This window comes from Cucumis sativus, unplaced genomic scaffold, assembly GCF_000004075.3.
Source record: "Cucumis sativus cultivar 9930 unplaced genomic scaffold, Cucumber_9930_V3 scaffold66, whole genome shotgun sequence".
In the NCBI taxonomy this organism is placed as follows: domain Eukaryota; kingdom Viridiplantae; phylum Streptophyta; class Magnoliopsida; order Cucurbitales; family Cucurbitaceae; genus Cucumis; species Cucumis sativus.
Genome location: NW_022279559.1, coordinates 158,854 through 179,767, shown reverse-complemented (window position 1 = coordinate 179,767; position 20,914 = coordinate 158,854). Strand labels below are relative to the sequence as shown.

The 20,914-nt window shown below is 34.2% G+C and overlaps 2 protein-coding genes and 1 pseudogene across 6 annotated transcripts; 2 read left to right on the top strand and 1 right to left on the bottom strand.

The window, feature by feature from the left end:
• The first annotated feature begins 4,226 nt into the window (after positions 1-4,226).
• LOC116406128 (cytochrome c oxidase assembly protein COX11, mitochondrial-like) lies at positions 4,227-11,501 on the top strand. 5 transcript variants are annotated; one of them, XM_031889833.1, is made up of 11 exons: positions 4,231-4,319; positions 4,829-5,194; positions 6,282-6,386; positions 6,471-6,550; positions 6,736-6,887; positions 7,860-8,217; positions 8,299-8,351; positions 9,884-9,956; positions 10,212-10,316; positions 11,015-11,095; positions 11,169-11,501. In XM_031889833.1, the coding sequence occupies exons 4-11, from the start codon at positions 6,491-6,493 to the stop codon at positions 11,268-11,270; spliced, it is 984 nt and encodes a 327-aa protein (XP_031745693.1). In that variant the 5' UTR covers positions 4,231-4,319; positions 4,829-5,194; positions 6,282-6,386; positions 6,471-6,490; the 3' UTR covers positions 11,271-11,501. The 5 variants fall into 5 exon arrangements, with proteins under 5 accessions (XP_031745694.1, XP_031745693.1, XP_031745690.1 ...); XM_031889830.1 differs by lacking the exon at positions 6,282-6,386; XM_031889832.1 differs by lacking the exon at positions 6,282-6,386 and having other exon boundaries at positions 4,233-4,319; positions 4,889-5,194.
• Positions 11,502-12,155: 654 nt separating this feature from the next.
• On the top strand, positions 12,156-15,910 carry LOC101218159 (acyl-coenzyme A oxidase, peroxisomal). The gene is made up of 7 exons (XM_004146824.3): positions 12,156-12,674; positions 13,220-13,335; positions 13,594-14,474; positions 14,663-14,842; positions 14,933-15,099; positions 15,179-15,302; positions 15,407-15,910. Exons 1-7 carry the CDS (start codon positions 12,217-12,219, stop codon positions 15,560-15,562), a joined length of 2,082 nt encoding a protein of 693 aa, XP_004146872.1. The 5' UTR covers positions 12,156-12,216; the 3' UTR covers positions 15,563-15,910.
• Positions 15,911-16,137: 227 nt separating this feature from the next.
• Positions 16,138-19,853, bottom strand: LOC116406109 (annotated as a pseudogene).
• Between the last annotated feature and the right edge of the window lie 1,061 nt (positions 19,854-20,914).

The following is a 20,914-nucleotide window of genomic DNA, read 5'->3' as shown; positions in this document are numbered from 1 at the left end:
ACTAACCATTCAATCAATTATGAATAGAGAGATGAGTCGTTCAAAGGTTGAATATCTTTACCTCTTTCAACCCTTCTTAAGACTTTTTCTTTCCATTTCAAACATGCATGTGGTCACCTCATTTTATTATTAATATTATTTTGTATCATTATTTTACTTTCAAATATTAAACATTATTTTGCAAACTAATTAATTTGCTACCTAAACCTTTCTTTTTCTTTAATTTTTATTCATTATCATTTATAATATAGTTTCCATATCTTAAACATTTTTAACAATAATATTATTAATGATCCCTCTCATTTCAAAAATATGGTTCATGTATATTCACACAATACACCCATTTTTTAACTTTAAATTTATCCTCCAAAATTTTCAATCTTGAAAAGTCTTTTTTTGTTTCAAAACTTAGCTAAGACGTCACAGGTATACAAAACCATAAAAATAATAACCTATCAATTAAACATAATAAGTAAAGATTAACTTACTATAATTTAAAAGGAAAAATGACAAACTTTAGAAAGAAAAAAAAATACACTAAATGTTTGATCGATCATACACATATAAGATTCTTTATTTTTTTTATTTTTTGGAAGTTAAGTGAATGAAATAGATTAAGATGGATGAAACTAAGTTTAATTGAAGTGTTAGGTAATTGGATATTTATTGTATTACAATGGTGAATAACTTATCCCATTAAAGAGTTGTACAATATTATAGTTCCTTATATATACATATCCTTTGACCAATCCTCTTTCCAAACCAAAAGCACAACAATACAAAATTTACCCAACTCATCAATTATAATCAAAACATATTTATTGAATGTATTCAAATATATAAAATTTAATTTTTTTTAGTTGGGGTCCATGAGGGGTAGAAGAGTATAGTCAGTGTTGACTAGATTATGTGCAAAACCCACTCTTTAATTTGTTGGAAGTTGGAAAAAGATAGTTTTTAATTTAATTGTTATTCTTTCTTGGTCAAAAAGAGACAAATTAGGTTATTATTTCGATTCTAATATTTCACAATGGTATGATATCGATATCTCTATATGATTTTGTTTTATATTCCATTTAGAAAGACTTCTCATGCGGATTTAGAACGTATCACGGTGGGTCCTTGAATAATAATTGTCTTTAATATATATTTATACATTTTGTTTTCTCAAATGATCAAATTATGTGATCTTTGGCATGTGGTAGGGGTATGGTTAATTGATTTTTCTTGTTTTTTCTAAATTTACAATACACGTATTTATATATGTATTGGTTTTTTCTAATTTTAAATTATTTAAATTTTTATGAATTTCTGACCCTTTATGTGAAAATTTTGAATGCATCACAATATTGCCTCTTAAAAGGAGTGAAGGAAATGAGAAAAGAATAGAGCAAATTAAATTGTCCTTTAGTTTTGCCTCAAATTCAAAAAATCTATGAGAAAGCATTGTTTTCCTCCTGATTTACCTTCAATAAAAGAAAATATCATTATATTTCAATGGTTGTTTATTTATTTTGTAATAGTTTACTTTTTCAATTTCTACATGTAATCCATTTTATTTTTTAAAAAATAAATAAATAAAAAAAATGATAGGAATAATGATAAAACTATTAAAAATATTTTCAAAATATACTAAAATTTTATATTCTATGATTATTGATAAATTTGAAATTTTATTATATTTTAGTTTATTTTGTTATATTTAAAAATGTAATGCACTCTATTTAATGAAAAAAATTTAAACAAATTAAATTTCTACCCATGAGAATCTCACGAAAGTATAACATCTTTTATTATTTAACAACTTAGTTTTTCTTATGAATATTTGCTTTCTTAATTCAATTTATCAATTTACATATATGATAAAAAAATTACATTAAAAGTTAATAGTAGAGACATAATATTTTTCAAAATTTATCTATTTTTCATAGGAGAGACTTTTTTTTTGAAAGAAAACTTTATAAAACCTTGAAATCGAACCATGATGACAATGATCAACATTAATAACATCCAAAACCTAACTACGAATTAAAAGTCTCAACAACTCCCAAAACCATGTGCAACCAAAGAATTAAAAAGGAGAAATGGACATTTCATATTTCAAAAGAAAAAACTATATAATACATATAAATTTTTAAATATTGATGCATTTTTAGATGTATTTTTTCTCCAAATTATGCATTAATTCTGCAGTATTTTATCCTATGTGTTTACGTGTATGTTAGATAGAAATATTATAAATCAACAAACCAACGACACACATACATACATAATAAACCATAATTTACGTTGATACAAAATGTCACACAAAAAATTAAACCTTGATGACCAACCTAAAACTATCCAAGTTATAATTACTTATTTTTCTATGCATTTTCACTCATACATTCTATACACATGTGAGAGTACATATTTTGCGTGCGTGCATGTGTGTAATGTATGCTTATTATACTATGCACGATTTTAACATTGCAATTTTACTATCGTTATAAAATGTAGGTGTTTTGTATGTTTACCTTAGATATAAAAGTTACATGCATAAAGTTTTAATATATACAACGCGTGTGAAGTTTTTATGTTATTGATACCACAATCGAGTGTCGAAAATATATAGAAAAATACATATGATTGAACCATATGTAAAAAATTAAACAAATAAAGATTAGCTAACAAAAGAATCACAATTCTTTAGTTTACAAAAATCGCGTTGTATATAATAATTTCTTACTCAACTTTATGCATTCCAAACAAGTTGTTTTATAAACTCTATAGATAAGTAAACTCAGTTATTACCCATTTAACTCAACCATGCACTAAACACATCTATTGAAATTATTTCGAAATGATGTAAGAGTAGGTTTGCATCTCGAAGAGATAGAAGTTGCATCTGGAACGGATAGAGGGGGGGGGGGGGGGGGGGGGGGGGAAGGGCAGGGCAGGGCATGTTGAATGGTAGTAAATGAGAGTGGGTTGGGATTGTGATGTAAACATCAAAGGGATGGGGTTAGATTAGAGAGTCAAAATCATATATGGCATTCTCTTTTGCCCATGTCTTATTCACTCCATCCTTTCAAGAATATTTGTCCAAAACCCTATTTTCTACAACCCAACAATTCTCTTTTTTGGTAATTATGAATAATGCCAAAATGCATTTCTATAAAAACAAAAACATAATAATATTCATAATAAATCTCTATTTATTTTATTTAGTCCTTCTGTTATTTTGTTTTCATGTCTCTCAAAATTGAGTATATGTGTGTTTACTACATATTTGTTTATTCTTTTTTTAAATGTAATGTTAGTGTTCAAAGGCAGATTTTTTTAAAATTTCTTTTTCAGTCCATTTTGATATAATTTCTATTCTTTTTATTTTTTGAAAATTGTATTTGTTTGTTAATGATATTTTTGTTTTAAACTATATTTCTGAAGAACTACCTTTTTAAAGAAAAATAAAATAATAAAATATTGTTCATTCTTTTCTTCTCTTCTCATGGTTAAAGTTTTAGAAAGACTTGTTAAATACAGTAAAATGAACAAAAATATTTTAAAATATAGTAAAATATGACCATCTATTTGTGATAGATCATGATAGACTACTATATAGATATGTATAGATGATGATATTTTTGTTATATTTGTTAATATTTTCAATAATATTACAATTTAAAGACAATTTTTTGCTTTAGTAATATATAATAGTATTAAACTAGTTGATGTAATAATAATAATAATAATAAATACTCAAAGAAATTTGCTTTATTAATATATTTTTTCTTTCCAAAATCTTGTCACATATTGGAAAATGATTTAGCCGAATAGTGGGCTCATGGAGCACATATCAAGCATTGGGCTTTCTCTTGCTTGGAAGTTAGCGTGGGCTGAATTGTCTAAACGTTTTCCTTAATGTGAAAGGAAAAACATTAATATCGCTTAGCAATTTTGAAAACAAACTCATAATAATTAAACACTCATAGGCATCAAGAACCATAAATTCTTCACATTCAATAATAACAAAGATTTGAAGAAATAAAAGGAAATCTTCGTTTCTATGTGAATTTGTACAAAAGAAACCCCCACCCAACCCGGTTCGGTTCGGTTCAGTCGTACACAGACCGTGGCTATTTGGGTTGGGTCGATTTTGGAGGAATACAGACCCCTCCCCAGCCCAACTAAACAAGGGTTGGGTTGTTTATTTGATGTTTTTTTTTGCTCGAATCGTTTCTTCCACAATTCCCCCTGATGCAATTTTGAAGAATGCTTCTGGATTTTCTGCTCTCGTATATTGATTAGGATTTATTTCGTGAGTCCTAAAACCTCAGGTCAGAGGCTTATCTAGTTCCTTCTTTCTTTTTCTTATCTTACCATATTGTTTTTCGCTCTTTTCATCCAGTTTTTGGCCTATTCTCAGGGTTGGGTTCTGTTTCTGTATCTTACCTTTGTTTAAGACCCATTTTTGTTGATTGTTTGTGAGATTGAAACTCAGGCAAGCTGTCCCTTTTGGGCATGTTTCATTTTTTGAATTTGTTGGATTTGTTTTTTGGAATTTGGTGTTTTTGTTGTTGGCTTCTTCTGTTTTAGAAATTGGTGTTTATGAATGCGATGAACTTGATGAATTAATAGAAGTTGGCGCAATCCCGCTGTTATAGTTTTTCTTATTCAAATGTAGGTTCTAAGTGAATTTTGTTTAATCTTCTTGGATCAGTAGCTAGTAGTTGTTGAAATATGTGACATATTTGTCAGCACATTTCTCAACAGATTTTCTTGCTAATTTCAGTTGAAGCTTTATATCCATGACTATTTAATTTGTATCTATTTGGAATCTTTTTAGTTTCTGCCGATCATAAATCACTCAACTTGCTATAAGCTAGTAACCCGTTTATACCCCTAGCCCAACTAAAGAAGGGCGGGAGACTTCTTCTACACGTTTCGAGCGCACAGCCCTCCCCTCTCTTGAACTTCTCTTCCGCTCACTATCTCTCTCTCGCACGCCGGCCACGGCGTAGCTTGCCGTCGACAAGTCCAAAACCCCTCTCTTCCTCTCCTTCAGTCGACGCCACCACCCAGCCACCCTTGCGCCGCTTGACTCGCCGGACGACGACCAAATCGCCACTACTTGTCTTGTCTCATATTTGTCTTGTACCGCAGCTGTGAACACCACGTGGCTCCGCCGTTCGCGCTAAATTTTGGCTTTGGGGTAAGATCTATTATATTCTATCGTGTTTCTTGTAAACTTTCAAACACCCACCAAGTTTTGGCTTGAATTAAACATTATCCATTACATTTTGGTGTTAGATTTGGGTTCTCGAGGGGAATTTAATCGCTGTCTAGCTGTCAGGAAGTTCAAAATTGGGTGATCGACACAAATTTGTGTAAAATTTCAAGCTTTATGGTTTGGGTCTTGAGTACCCATTTAACTTTAGTGTTGATATTGAATAGCCCATAATGTTGAATGCTAGACTTTGAAGTTACAAGGTTGTTATGTGCTATCCATTAGAATTAAGGCTACTCTGATGAGTATTTAGTAAGATTTTGGGTAATTTTAGTAAGTTTCATGAATGCCCATTTAGTTTTGACATGAAAATAATGTCGCCACAATGTTTTGAATAGAAGAGTCGAGACTTGGAGAACTCTAAAGTATTGTTCACCACACTTAAGTTTGTTTGGGACAAGTTTGGATATAAACTCCAACTGAGACTCTGGACTAGTTTGGATGAGTTTGTGGTGAGACACCGTCGATGCTAATATAAGTGTGAAGATTATATATATAAAAGTGTAGTTTTCCTCTCTTTTCAGGTTTTGGCTAACGACCCATATTTTAGGGGAGATGCTGTCGAATTTTCTATAGAATTTTATAAAACTTGTTCGCTTGTCTTTTAGATTGAAAGGTCGTGTTCAAAAAGTATTTCCATGCCACGATCTAGGTTAGAGGGAAAAACCTAAATCGGGGTGTGGATAGGAAACCTTTTTTGTTATCCATTTGGCTTGGTGGGGATACCCCATCTCTTTTCTTTTGTACTCCTCTTTTTTGATAATTAAAGTTTTGTTTCTTATTTTAAATAGTAATAATCATAAAAGAGGAAATATTACTAAAGGATTTGTGGATTGCACTCCAATTAGAAGTTGTATACCATACATGGTTGCACCAGTTATTTAAATAGTTGAACTTGTAATGTGAAGGCAAACTTTTTCTTACTACCTTTCAGTCCTTTGATAGCGATTGTATTTCTTATTTTTTTAATTTATTTATTTTGAATCTGTGTTTGTATGATGGCCTTCTGGAGGTTGGTAATGGAATATGCGTATATTGGAACCACATGCTCCCATAGAAGAAAACAAAAGTGTTCTTTTAAAAGAAACAAGCTAAGGCTATTTACGTTAATTATGAAGTATGGTTATTTTGAGCTATGCCTGAAATGCTTATTTATCTTCATTTTTATTATTCTAAACTCTTTGTTTGGCTTCTTAACCAGCTTATGGAATACTTACTAAAATGGCTGGTGGAGGAATGATCGGGCAGTTACTAAGGAGGAAGCTTAAGACCCAGTCTACCGTAAGAACGTTGCCTTTTTTTTCTTCTTTTTCCCTGGAGAACTCATTTGACAAATCAAATCTGCAATATTTTGTCAAAATTGTGAAATTGTGCTATCTTAATTTACTCTAGATTGTAAATGAAGGTTCCATCTTTCTCAACCTTTCTCAAAGATTGATCAACCTGGATCTTCTTGTTTGATGCAGTCCTTTGGAGCACTTGCTTTTCTTGGAGATGGCGTGCCAGAACATTTGAGCTTTGCAACAGCAGCATCCTGCTATGAGGCTGATCATGGGTTACAGTGTCCAAGCTACATCTGGTCTCGCAATGGTAATCTCAGTTCACATGTTCATGCATCGTAAGTTTTTCCTGGGACTATGGTTTTCCCTTGATGAAAGATACAGTTCAATGTTTGTTACCGTTAAGATAGTTATATTAATTCATTAAACTTGCTGATAGTTGAGGAGTTTTTCTTCTCACTATAATTGATTTGACGTGTTAATACATAGTTAATGCTTTTAAAACTTACTCGTCCTGTTCTTTCTTGACAAGTCTTTTCTTGCCCCATAAGAACTTATGATATGGAATCCAAGTTATTAATTACATAAAAGTAGTGATTGGTGAATCAAATTTCTAGTATTTCCATATAAGCAGGTGGTCTGATTTGTCAATGACAGTTTATAATTGTTAATGGTGTATCTGTCTTATATATGCTAATTTCAAAACAAAATTTTCATTCTTACGTGAAAAGCTACAAAGTGAAATAAAATTCCACGTAACAGAATCGGAAACTGGAGCGAACCAAGAATTCTACAGAAAGCGCTCCCCAATTTGAGGAAAGAAAGAAAGAAAGAAAAAAAGATGATAAATGGAATTTTGCTATGTTGAACACCTTGCTTCAATTTTTTAGCTTTTCCATTGGCAAGTCTATTATTTCTATCTAATCAAATATCCTATGGACTATACTAATATTTCATACACCTGGAATTCTTACTAATTTTAAAATTGTTCCTTCCCGCTTACAGTACACCACTTTTATCATTCCTGATTTCAGTTTCACTCGATGTCCTCAAACAAACCAGTACACCTCGTTTATCTCTAAATCTCAGAGAACTAACATCTTTGGATCTCATATGTTATATGAGTTTTTGGCTAATCCTGTATGATCCTTAACTTAGGGTATTTTGTTATTATGAGTGACTTACTGACTAGAATTATTTGATTACTCGTGCTTGCCAGAAAGTATATTTTTAATCTATCTCCACTATCACATTGCTGATTGGTTATTGATTTTGTTGACAGATGCTCACTCTATGCTTTTTGGATGCAGGTTGACATCCAACTTTCTACTGCAGTCAACTTATAGTTTAAGTCGAACTTGTAATGTTTATAAAAGAGGTACTGGTTTAGATGTATGTGAATTAAAAATGGGACGCGGCTTTCATTCACAGTCATTTCAAAAGCATTGGTTTTCACCCCTTTCTACTCGTTATATTGGGAGGTATTCTTCCTTGCACAATATTCAGCGCAGCTACTCTACAGCTGCTATTGAACGGAAGTCCAAAAATATGCTTTTCTACCTTGTAGCATTGGTTCTTACCATGGTAGGATGTAGTTATGCGGCTGTTCCTCTTTATAGGAGGTTCTGCCAAGCTACTGGTTATGGGGGCACTGTTCAGCGCCGTGAGGTATTTTTCTTTAGTTTTTGTTATTGTGTCAGATTCCTCATACCTTTGCTTTTCAATTGAGAAAGGATTTCCTTTATGCAGAGTGTTGAAGAAAAAATTGCTCGCCATGCTAAAGATGGAACAGTAACTACAAGGTTTCAATTCTCTTTAATGTAGTTCTATTTTGAAGCAATGATTGGATTAGTTACGGTTTTATTTTTCAAGTATTTTGTTGCTAAACTAATTGTCCTGCTAAACCTTAGTACAAGCATTGCAATACTTTTGTGCATTGTATCTTTTCATGTTTGCACTAGATTAGATGTGCAGTTGCAAGCTGGTTTGTTGCAGAATGTGAGGCATAGATGCAAACGTTTAGAAGCCGATGGAAATTGAATAAATTAGGACAGTAAATGAAATAATATTTTGACTGCCTTTGGTTTTTTCAATTGTCGTTAGATTGCAATGCCTTACCATCAATAATACTTTTAGCAAGCAAAACAATCATAGTTTCTTCTTCATTTATATTATTATTATTATATAGAAAATATCCTTGAAGAAAAATTGAAGCACAAGTAGCTACTCACAATATTTGGATAAAATAATTACCTTTCAAAAGTAAACATGGTCTCAAGGAAAGAGTCTTTCCTTTTCTTCGATGTTGCAAGATTGAATGATCTAAAGATTTATGTATCCACCAAATGTATAACTTTGGGCAACATGCTGGAGAAGGTTACTCTTGCTTGTACTTTTAAATGGACACGTTAGTCAACCTTCTAAGGATCTGCAACAATGCTTTAAGTTAATTGTTGAATAAGCAAGCACTCCAGTCATAGAAGATTGTATTATTGTCATAGACCAAAATTTTGTTAATCATCTTCAATCGTGTGAGTGACCCTTGCTCTTCCCTTTGTGGAATTGATAAGGAATTTGTTCAAGGTTATGTTGCTCTTCAAGAGAGAGCTTTTAGTCTTAAAGTTAACTCAAATAGGTTGTTGGTAGGTTATATTGATTGTTTCAACAATCAAAGGTATTCCGAGTTTTTGTTATGATATCAGTTCTTTGCCACTCAAAATTCGTTGCTTTTTTCCTGGATGGCATCTTAAAATTGGATGTATTGATACTGGCTGTGGAGAGAATTTGTCGGGCTTTAAAGCATGAAAAACTTAAAGGATTTTTTGTGAGAGAGGTAAGATGGACTATAGGTGTTCGAGAAGGAGTCAATCAGCCTGAAGAGTTGGAACAACCACAATTTAATAGAGTCGATCTGGTTTAAATGAATTTATCTGTAAGAAAGATACTTGAAGTTTCATTTGTTACAAGAAAATGATTTACTGAATCACTTTTACTTAGAACAATCCACGTTGTAGCTATTTTACATTTGTTGCTGGTTCTGCGTTCTGGGCTTCAAAGTTTGTGGTTTTTAAGACCCTTCTTTGTGCCACCCTGGTGGATAATTTTCGGTGTAGTGAACAGGATTCTACATCTTGGTGGGCGTTCAAACCTTTTTTTGTAATTATAGTCTCATAACTAATGATTGGAATGGTTTGATGGTTTAGTTTGTGTGGGAGGGATTTCTTCTACACCCTAACCTTAGGTGGTTGGCCTTTCTTTCATGTTGTATTAATAAAAATATATAAAAAAAAAGTCTAATTTCTCAATGCCTGATAAATTTTCATTTTGTTACCAGGGATATTGTTGTCCAGTTTAATGCTGACGTAGCTGATGGAATGCCTTGGAAGTTTATTCCAACACAGAGAGAGGTGTTTCCTTATGCATATGCATGTATAACTCACACACGCTCATGCTCTGCGAAAAAATGTTTTAATCTTGATACTTCTGCTTGTGTGCGTGTAGGAATGTTTGCATTCACTTCTGTTCTAATGCCATTCATTTGTTGACTTGTCCTTAACTTCTGGCATCTCATTCCATCAACAAGAAACAATAAGGCACAAATATGCACGCTCCATAAGGAACAATACTTTCGATGGAGTAAAAACTAACTTCATCTGTTGTAGGTAAGGGTAAAACCTGGAGAAAGTGCACTTGCATTCTATACTGCTGAAAATAGAAGTTCAACTCCAATTACTGGTGTGTCTACGTACAATGTTACACCTATGAAGGTAACTAGTTTCCCTACATTGTATTGTAGAAACCACAATTTTAATAAATTTCAACTATTGTATGCTGTAAAGGAGATTATTGGCTTTATTTATGGAAATCTCGCTAGTGCTTGAATTGTGAAGTGTTAAGATGATCAATGAAGTTTGATCTTCATTGGCTTTTTCAGTTTGTTTCTCAAGTCACTGATCTTTTCATTGCGCTGTTCTATCATTCATTTGTTAAGAGTAAATTCTATCCAGGGTTAACAATCTACATGGGTTTGCTTGGTTTTTAAAAAAATGTTAGAAACTGCTTGTAGATTGATCTTTTAAAACTGTTGCCTATCTTTTTTAATTTTAGAATGGAAAAAAAAATTATGTTAATACATCAACGCGAATGAACAAAATCAAAGTTGCACCTGGAACTCTTACTTTATGAATGATCTGTAATATTCTTTGTAATAGTAAATCATTCTCCCTCTGTCCCTTCTGTAAATGCATATGAAAACACGATTAGTGAGTTTCGTAAACCTCTATGCTGACTGATTCTTTACTGTTTATGCCTCCTTATCCATCTTACTTTATCAATTTCATAACATAATAGTTGTTTCAAACTTTTGAGGCTGTCAGGAAATAGACAAATGTTCGTTTCTGTATAGAACTCATCAAAATAACAAAGAAGATTGAAACTTTTCTTTTGCACTTGAACTTTGTTACAGGCCGCAATCTACTTCAATAAAATACAATGCTTTTGCTTTGAAGAGCAACGTCTCCTTCCCGGGGAGCAGATCGACATGCCTGTAAGTGTATAAAATTCATTTTTGTAGTTGGAGTTTTTAGGGGAATCATATGGTTCATGACCTGATTCTGCAGGTGTTCTTCTATATTGATCCTGAGTTTGAAACTGACCCAAAAATGGACGGCATCAACAATTTGATTCTATCATACACTTTTTTCAAAGTCTCAGAAGAATAGGTGAATGAACACCGAACAGGGGTTTAGATATCCAATTTTTTGCCATTGATAGAGAATTGTCCAAGAAAGAAAATCGTTATTGAGATTCTATCATATGCCATTACTTCAGATCATGGAAATAATAGAAATTCGAGATTGAGATAATTTGAGGGACTGATGATTGATTATTGTCCAATGCACCACATTTTCATGAAGTAATTATCATAATAATTTGAAAGTGGAAATTGTCAATTTGAATGTCTCATTATAGTTATCCTATTTACGTCCCTTGATTTGGAAATTTTGATGAGTAAAACACGGTAAGGCCCTTCTAAAATTTTAAATACCATTTACTTACCAATAATAACAATTATCAATTGGATATATATTGTATTATTTCTTTTATATTTATAATCTAAATTATTAATTTATTGATTTTGTTCACTACAGTTGGAAATCGTAATAGGAATTAAATAGGTTTGTCCTATGTTTAATTTATTAACCGAAAATAAAATTTGAATTTATTTGATAGCAATATTTTTCTAACTCTAATAATTTATTTAATATTAACAAATAATAAGTAATGAAAACCGAAAAATATGACCTTCAACATAAATATATAATGTAAAGATATATTAAAATATAAAAACTAAAAATTGAATGAAATTACAGAAATAAAAAAGTCTATTCCTTCATAAGTTAGAGATTGAAAATTGGTAAATAAAGAGTAAAGATATGTTATAAAATGTGAAATGTGAATGTCCAAAAGCTTCTTCCTTTATCCAAACTGCTTTGAGAAACGCGCCAATTCAACTGGCACCCACATCTCCCAATCATATTTCGACACGTATATATTCAACGAACGCCACGTCTGCTCCCCTTCCTCTTTTAATCAATCCCCCAACCGCCTTCCGGTACCTTAGCTTCTATCTCTTTCTCAACGTGTTTGCGATCGTCGTCCGAAGACATGGCATCACCAAGAGAATCAAATCGGGCGCCCGAGGATGAATCTCATGCAGCCTCCCGGCGGATCGAGCGTCTGTCCTTGCACCTGACTCCCATGATTCCCCTTCCCGGAGATGATTCGTACAGAATGGAAATCGTAACGTGCGCCGGAAATTCCAAGGTGGGCAGAATGGATGTCGACATGGAAAGTTTATCAGTGTTTATGAGGGGGAAACATAGGGAGATTCAAGAGCGCGTTTTTGACTACTTCAATTCGAGGCCTGAATTGCAAACGCCGGTAGAGATCTCTATGAACGATCATCGGGAGCTTTGTATGAAGCAATTGATCGGTCTCGTGAGAGAGGCCGGAATTAAGCCGTTTAGGTTTGTCAATGAAGATCCTGGTAAATATTTCGCCATTATGGAAGCCGTTGGAAGCGTCGATGTCTCTCTTGCCATTAAAATGGGTGTACAGTTCAGGTCGTCTTTATTTTCATATCATATCATCTCCTTCTTGAATATTGAATCTTGGATCAAATTGTTTTGTTTCTTTCTTAATTAGGCTTTAGCTAAATCACTTCAAATATTATTTGGAGTTATTCTGTTTTTCTCCATATCAGTTTCTTTAGACCTTTTTTACTATAATTTTTTGTACCCAATATTTCATTAATATAAAATAAAACATATTATCTAGATTCTCGCAATAAACTTGGAGAACATATGAGAATAAGTTTCTCAATGTTGGAACTAATTTGAGAATTTATATATTGGATGTAAGTTCTAACAAAGAACTACAGTTTCTTGGGTAGCGTGTTTTAAGTTTCAATCTTTAATTTGGATTAGTTTAATCAGGAAAATCCTTTTGACCAAAACATTTGCTCACCATGAATTTAACTGGAATTTCTCTTCCAAACTTTTGAGCTCTTCTTCTCTAGAGTGAAGAAAATTTGCTGACCATGAATTTGAGTTAAGCTTAGTTATGCTATATTAATTGAAATTTGGCATATTTATGTTTCATTTTGTAGTCTTTGGGGCGGCTCTGTTCTCAATTTAGGAACCAAAAAGCACAGAGACAAATTCTTTGATGGTATTGACAATGTGGATTATCCTGGATGTTTTGCTATGACTGAACTTCATCATGGTAAGTTTAGAATGTAGAATTTTGTTGTTTATTTTTTATTTTTTAAAGAAGTTTAGCCTTATCTGTAGCACAAAGAACTTGTTTTCCACTAAGTTCACACCTCATTTTATGTTGTATGCTATACAACTTATATGGTAATATTAATTAGATGCTTAACTTTAGGGAATCTAATTAAATCTTGTGAGCTTATTTCAGATCTTGTTCAGTACTATAGGTTTGCATTTTGATATAGAATCTCTTCCTTTTACTTCTTTGAAGGCTCAAACGTTCAGGGTCTACAAACAACAGCTACATTTGATCTGATCACTGATGAATTCATTATCAATACACCAAATGATGGAGCCATCAAATGGTGGATTGGCAATGCTGCAGTTCATGGAAAATTTGCCACTGTTTTCGCTAAGCTGGTGTTGCCAACTCACGGTTCTAAGAAGACTGCTGATATGGGTGTTCATGCGTTCATTGTTCCAATAAGAGATCTTAAGACTCATAAAACTCTTCCTGGAATTGAAATACACGATTGTGGCCACAAGGTAGGCCTCAATGGGGTGGATAATGGAGCATTGAGATTCCGTTCAGTGAGAATTCCACGAGATAATCTCCTTGATCGATTTGGACAGGTTTCCCGAGATGGGAAGTATAAGAGTAGTTTACCATCGATCAATAAAAGATTTGCAGCCACGTTAGGAGAACTTGTAGGTGGAAGAGTTGCCCTGGCATATTCGTCAGCTAGTGTTCTTAAGATTGCTTCTACAATTGCAATTCGATATTCGCTGTTACGTCAGCAATTCGGTCCTCCAAAGCAGGCTGAAGTCAGTATTCTGGATTACCAATCTCAACAACACAAGCTAATGCCAATGCTGGCATCAACATACGCCTTCCAATTTGCTACTATACAACTAGTGGAGAAGTATACACAGATGAAGAAGACTCATGATGAAGAACTAGTTGGAGATGTGCATGCATTATCAGCGGGGCTTAAGGCTTACATTACTTCATACACAGCGAAGTCATTGAGTACCTGCAGGGAAGCCTGTGGTGGCCATGGATATGCTGCTGTCAATCGCTTTGGTACCCTTAGGAACGATCATGATATTTTTCAAACTTTTGAAGGGGACAATACAGTTCTTCTACAACAGGTTTTGCTAACATAATCATTTGCTTGTTGGCCATTGGTTTTCCCTTAGATGATAGTATATTTATTCTTCAATTCATTCATTCTGGGTTCTTGCTATTAGTTATTAGGCTCATCTCTATGATGCAAAAGAACTTCTAATAATTTTTAACCGTTGGATGACTAGAGCTGAACTTTTCTCTTTTTGTATAGGTCGCAGCATACCTCTTGAAGCAATACAAGGAGAAATTTCAAGGTGGGACACTTGCACTTACATGGAACTACTTGCGAGAATCCATGAATACATATCTGTCTCAGCCAAATCCCGTCACTGCACGCTGGGAAAGTGCGGACCATCTGCGAGATCCTAAGTTTCAGCTAGATGCCTTCCAAGTGAGTATAATAACAGTTGCCTCCTGAAAATGAAAATGCTTCTAATGTTCAAACTCAGAGTCCTTATTCTTCATGATATTCATCTCACAGTATCGAACATCTCGGTTACTTCAAAGTGTGGCTGTTCGTCTTCGCAAGCATACTAAAACCCTTGGTGGCTTTGGCGCATGGAATAGATGCCTGAATCACCTTCTAACTCTTGCAGAATCTCATATCGAGTCTGTAATCCTTGCTCAATTTATTGAAGCTATACAAAGGTTCCTCTCATTCCAACACCTGTAGTTGCTTCATATTGTTTTCTGTTCTTGAGTTTAACAAATTGTTATTTTACATCAGATGTCCCAATGCGAATACACAGGCTACTCTGAAACTCGTATGCGATCTTTACGCCTTGGATCGTATATGGAACGACATTGGAACTTACCGAAATGTTGACTATGTAGCTCCCAACAAAGCAAAGGTATTTGTAGCCAGCATCAAATGGTGTATAAATAACTAAATATCATACACTGTTTCCATTTCCTCGAGTTGAATTCGTCTGCTAATTTTCATTCTGCCCTGCAGGCAATTCACAAGCTCACCGAATATCTATGTTTTCAAGTGAGAAACGTTGCACAAGAACTAGTTGATGCATTTGATCTTCCAGATCATGTAACTCGGGCTCCCATTGCAATGCAGTCAAATGCTTACTCCCAATACACACAATACGTCGGGTTCTGATTGCCAACCCACGCAAATCGTATTCAAACTTGAAGGCGATTAGTAGGGGTGGTTAGGCTTCTAAAACCTCGATAAGTTCTACTATCACTTATACAAATCATTGACTGCCAATTCTTGAAACCTCAAATGATTCTGGTATACCCATTGTCATGGTGGTGTCTTTTCTCCTATGTATTGATACATAAAATATGGAGATCATAAGATGTTGATAGAAATGTCAATGATTAAATATTGGTTGCAATTGATATTTACGTTAAGAAATGACATTATCTAAAAGGATTTGTTCTGTCAAAGAAGTTTGGCCAAACTGTTACTCAATGTTAGCTTTTCTTCTACTATTTTGTTTTATATTCTTTTACATCTTAATGATTAGTTAATGGAAAATTTAAAGGAAGAATAAAGCAAGATACACTTTAATACTTTCAGTTCCAATTAAGGTGTTAAATTTTTGTTGACAATTTTGATCAAAACATGCTTTATGATGATGTAATGAAAAATTGAAGGAAGAATTAAAGCGAGAAGCACTTTATGCTTTCAATCTCGATTAAGGTGTTAAATTTTCATGGTCTCAACCATTTTTTTTTTCTCAACATACATTATTCATATTCAAGAATTTGATTATGGACTTTGACTTTGTACAAATAGGAATTCCTAACAGATATTGAGGCCTTTAGTTAGAACTAGAACGCCTTTCCTAGAATTCAATGGTCCTAAATTGATTAGATTCTGCCTAAGATCACAATAATGAAGAAAAAAGGAAAGAAAAGAATTTGACTTTCAAGAAATCAACAGGATTTCTGGAAGCAGAATAAAATGAGCATCATCATCATGCAACAAATTCCTCAAAACTATACAAATATTCCATCTCAGCCCAACTTGAGACATATTTGTACTTCCCCTTAATTACATGGTTAATATCTAACTGGCTTATAATTCAAATATGTTGATTGTGCGGCCTCGCTTTTCTGTCTAACATCTTCGTACATTTTGAGTGAGGCCTCAGAAAATTTCGTTAGTCGATCGAGAACTTTTGTTAAACTTGAATGTATGCAACTTATATTTGAAGAGAATGTGGCATTTTCGTCGGCCTTCCCTTCTAGTTCTTCACCAGTGTTTGCTTCGACAAGCTTCTGTTTCCTCTGTAGTTCAGCTTGTTGGGATATTGAACAGTTCAATTCTCCAAGAAGGCTCTGATGGCATTGCTGAGTTCATTGGATGGAAGGTCATCAATTCCGATTAACCAATCACGACAAAGGACAAAGATAGGTGGGGCAATGACACGGCGAGGAGAGAATGGCCTTCTGCTCTTTGAACGATCCTGTGGCTGAATACAATGCTGTAGCCAGCCGTTCAAAGCACCAACATACGATGCAAGGCTGTTGATCCAGTTTGCAAAGCTTAGGCCAAAACATTCGATTTCTTGTTGAAGTTGGATCGATATCTGCCTCTGTGCATCTGCTCGAGGTGTACCCATGGCAGTACTCTTTGAATGATATGCCAATGATATTGTTATGTACTGTGAGTGATGACATTCAAGCATCGCCTTCCACATCCTGATCAACCTGCACCGAAACAAAAAAGTATTGACAAAACAGCAAACAATCTATAATAACCGGCTACAAAATGAGTCATATCGCCTAATCACTTCGGTTGTGAAGAGGAAAATAAGATCCCTTCTTACCCCTGAATGAGCTCAATAAGTTGTGGCTGCATCTCTTCATCCCTCATTTTCTCAATGCGTTTTGATATTGAATCAACAGAATAAATTGCAACTCGTATCCGGGAGTGCAGATCCTTGACAACTGCCCTCGTTTTGTCGATGACTTGTGTACTGTAATCCTTTGCAAATAGATATCTGAGTTGATCACACTTACGATCATACTCCTTCCTAATGGATTCGCTTGCCTAAAAGCACGAGTGATATGAAAAGACAAATCTTATTAAAAAAAGAGGTCAAAATGCAAATTGATCACCAAAATCTTATTCAAGATTTCAATAACCTAAACAATCAGCTCAAGATAACATCTGTATGATAAACTTTTGCTAATGATACTTCACCATTTTGTATATCATAAAAATGGTTCATCAATCTATAAGATTTAAGCTAGAATGCAATTACTGAAATGATGAGCTCAAGATATCATCTATACGATAAACTTTTGCCAATGATACTTCACCATGATATCATCGACGTACCTTGACTTCATCGTAGAGTTTCCTCTCCCACGCGTAAAGCCGATCCAAGGTAGAGGAATGACTTCCAGAGATCATACAGAACTCTTCTACAAACTCACTTCCACTGTCATCGTCATCTTTGGCAGCAAGAGGATTCCTTGATGAAGATGACCGAGTTGATGTTGACCTTTTCCATGTAATCACTTTTGTCTTATGAGCTTCTTCTACATATACATTATGACTCTATTAATACAGCAGGCTTAACAAGGAAAGGGCTATATCAGAATATTAAATTCAAGGGTTCTATCTCTTTCATCCAAAAAGAACTTTACCATGAGAATAGAGGGCAGGTTTGCAGGACAACAAACAAGTCGTAATCGACGTAAAGGGTCGAGAAAAGCAAAACCGGATATACTTCCTGCAAGAGTTGAGATACAACAGTGGAAATTAATGAACTAATCAAATACACATATGAACAGCTATAACTAACTCAAGCAAATTAGTCAGTTAATTGACATTTTTTCTTCAATGTACCGTTTTCTTCAAGGTATCCAACTCTGATTTTATTGGCTTCAAGCATTCTAGAGATCTCCCTCCCAGATTCCGAAGCTCTCTGAAACCGATTATCGATCTCCTTAATGCTGGAAAGAAAATCTTTAGCTCTATGAGTAATAAACTCTGAGGGATCCTCTTGTTCAGTACACAATCTCTTCTCCAACTCCATCCCGCCTCTCGAAGCAGATTGTTCAAGCACAACTTTGTTTGATAAACTTGCCGAATTAACCTCTTTATCTTCCCGTCTCGTCATCTCCAAATTTCTTTCTTCAACAGCCTCAAAGGAACTCAAATTCTCACCATTATCACCAGCTTTTTGCACTGCTTCTAGCTTTGAAGTTCCTTCATGAGATTTATCTTTGGTGGGATCAATCATTTCTCCCTTAAATTGCTTCCACATTCTCTCATCCTCAAAGCTCACATCCATTCCACCAGTCCCCAAAAACCTAAAGCTCTCAATTTCATCATTGGTATCAAAGTAATCCAAGACGGCCCTGACTCGTGGAGTGGCGGCGGGGGTGGTGGAGGCAATGGGAAGAATCAGCAACTGATTCTTCATACACAAAACTATGGTTACTTGGCCGGACCTTGACAGTAAGAGGAGTTCCACCTCCGGCGACCATGTAACTAATAGTGGCTATCGGCGGAGAAATGGGGCTTTCCTGCAATGGAGACTCCGAAGCATCGGCAGTGTGCGACGGACATGGAGACGGATAAGAGGAATGCGACGGCGTTTTGTCGATCTCGGTAGCCGATGTTGACAAAGACGATTCTATCAACACCTCAGCCTCGGCATATCGTCGGAGAGAAACGCCGACGTTTCTGAGGGCCTGAACGTAACAAACATGCGCAGCGGCTAGAGCGTATCTCGAATCGATGGCCTGTTTGATGTACCGTTTTCGCTCCTTACAAAGGCGTAGGGCTTCGTTGTTCTCGATTTTGGAGTTCGTACCACCCATTTCTCGCCAAAACTTTCACTACCCAGGTCATGAAATTGAGGTCGAAGCCATAAAATACTAATTAAAAGAACACTCACTTTGTAATCAATGGCTTCCGGACTCGATTTTCAAAGAAATCCACCAGCATCAGACATTGTAGAGCATCGAGATGAATACGAGAAACAGAGCAAAACAAAGCGAAACCTGTATAGAAAAACAGAGCAGCCTCTTTTCAACGAACAACTCAAAAACTCAGCACGAAATCAAGAACCCACTACAGGAAAGCGTGTTTGTAAAGAAAAGGACAAGACACACAAAAGGGAATGTGCTTAAGAAGACAGAGTTTTCTTCACATTACATTTCACAATATGACAAAAGAAAACAGAGGATTATTACCTTGTTTTGAAGCACGAAAGAGAGCAAAGCTAGAAAGTTCAGTGAGCAAGAGCTCATAAATTCAAACCCATCAAATACAAAACTTGAAGAGAATGAAAGAGAAAAAACGAAACGATCTCAGAGATTATTAGTATTCAATGAACCTCTGAAACGAAGATTTTTGCAGAAATAGAGAGGGAAAGGCAGTAATGATGAAGCAAAATGGAGATCAATAAAACCTAAGAAGGAAAGAAAGAGAGAGCTTAGTGGGAATCTGCTTACACAATCACCATGGCAAGAAACTCCTCGAAAAATGTGTAGATTTTCACCCAAAAAAATTCAAAAGAAAAAACATAAGTTATTAGAAAACATTCATACTTCACTGTTTCAATTAAAGAATTATAATGGCCATTCCTTTTTATGGGAAGGACAAAAGAAAATGAAAGAAAAACTAAAGCAAAAACCTTTCACACTAAGCAGAACAGAGGAAATTAGTGTCAGAAAAGGGAGAGAGAGAACATTTAATGGAAAAGATGGGTAGATGACGGAATTGCCCTTGATTTTCACAAGAGAAAGTGCAACGGCTCCTTAAAATCCGGTTTTTAGGGAAATTGCGTTTTGTTTTGTAGCAACTTTTGCCAGCTAACTTCGCCATTTTTACACTAATGGAGCTCTCTGTACTGCTCTGTTTCTCTGTTTAGTGGAATGAGAGAGAAAGGGAAAATAAGATAAATTGAATTTTGAATATTCTTCTTCTTTTCTTTTCTTTTCTTTTCTTTTCTTTTTTTTTTCTACTTTTTATTCTATTATTGAATGAAAAAGGTTTTTTCTTTTGAAAGTTTTGAAAGATATTTGATCTAATTTATTTAATAATATGCAAAATTTAGATTATCAAGTCTGGAAATTTAGTATAAATTTGAGTATGGCAGAGAATCTTTGGTACATGATGACAACTTAGTGACATGGAAAGGAATGTTTACTTTTTCCTTTGTTATAAAGATTTGTGTAAATTTTATGATACATTTTTCTTTCTTTGATCTCTTTCTTTTTCTTTTCTCATCAAAAATTAACAAAGTTTTAGTTCAGTCCACCAGCCAACTTCTTCATTGTTTTATTGGTTAAAATCTTTTAGTTAGATCAAAAGTTCCAATATCATCTCCCCATCCATTCAAATATATAGCTTATTAACTTTAATATGTATCAATTTAGTTGATATTGTTAAAACTTATGTCTAAAATAGATAATATCATATAATTGTGAAAACCTTTACCTCATGGAGTGTTATAAGAATCATGTCTTTGACCTAATC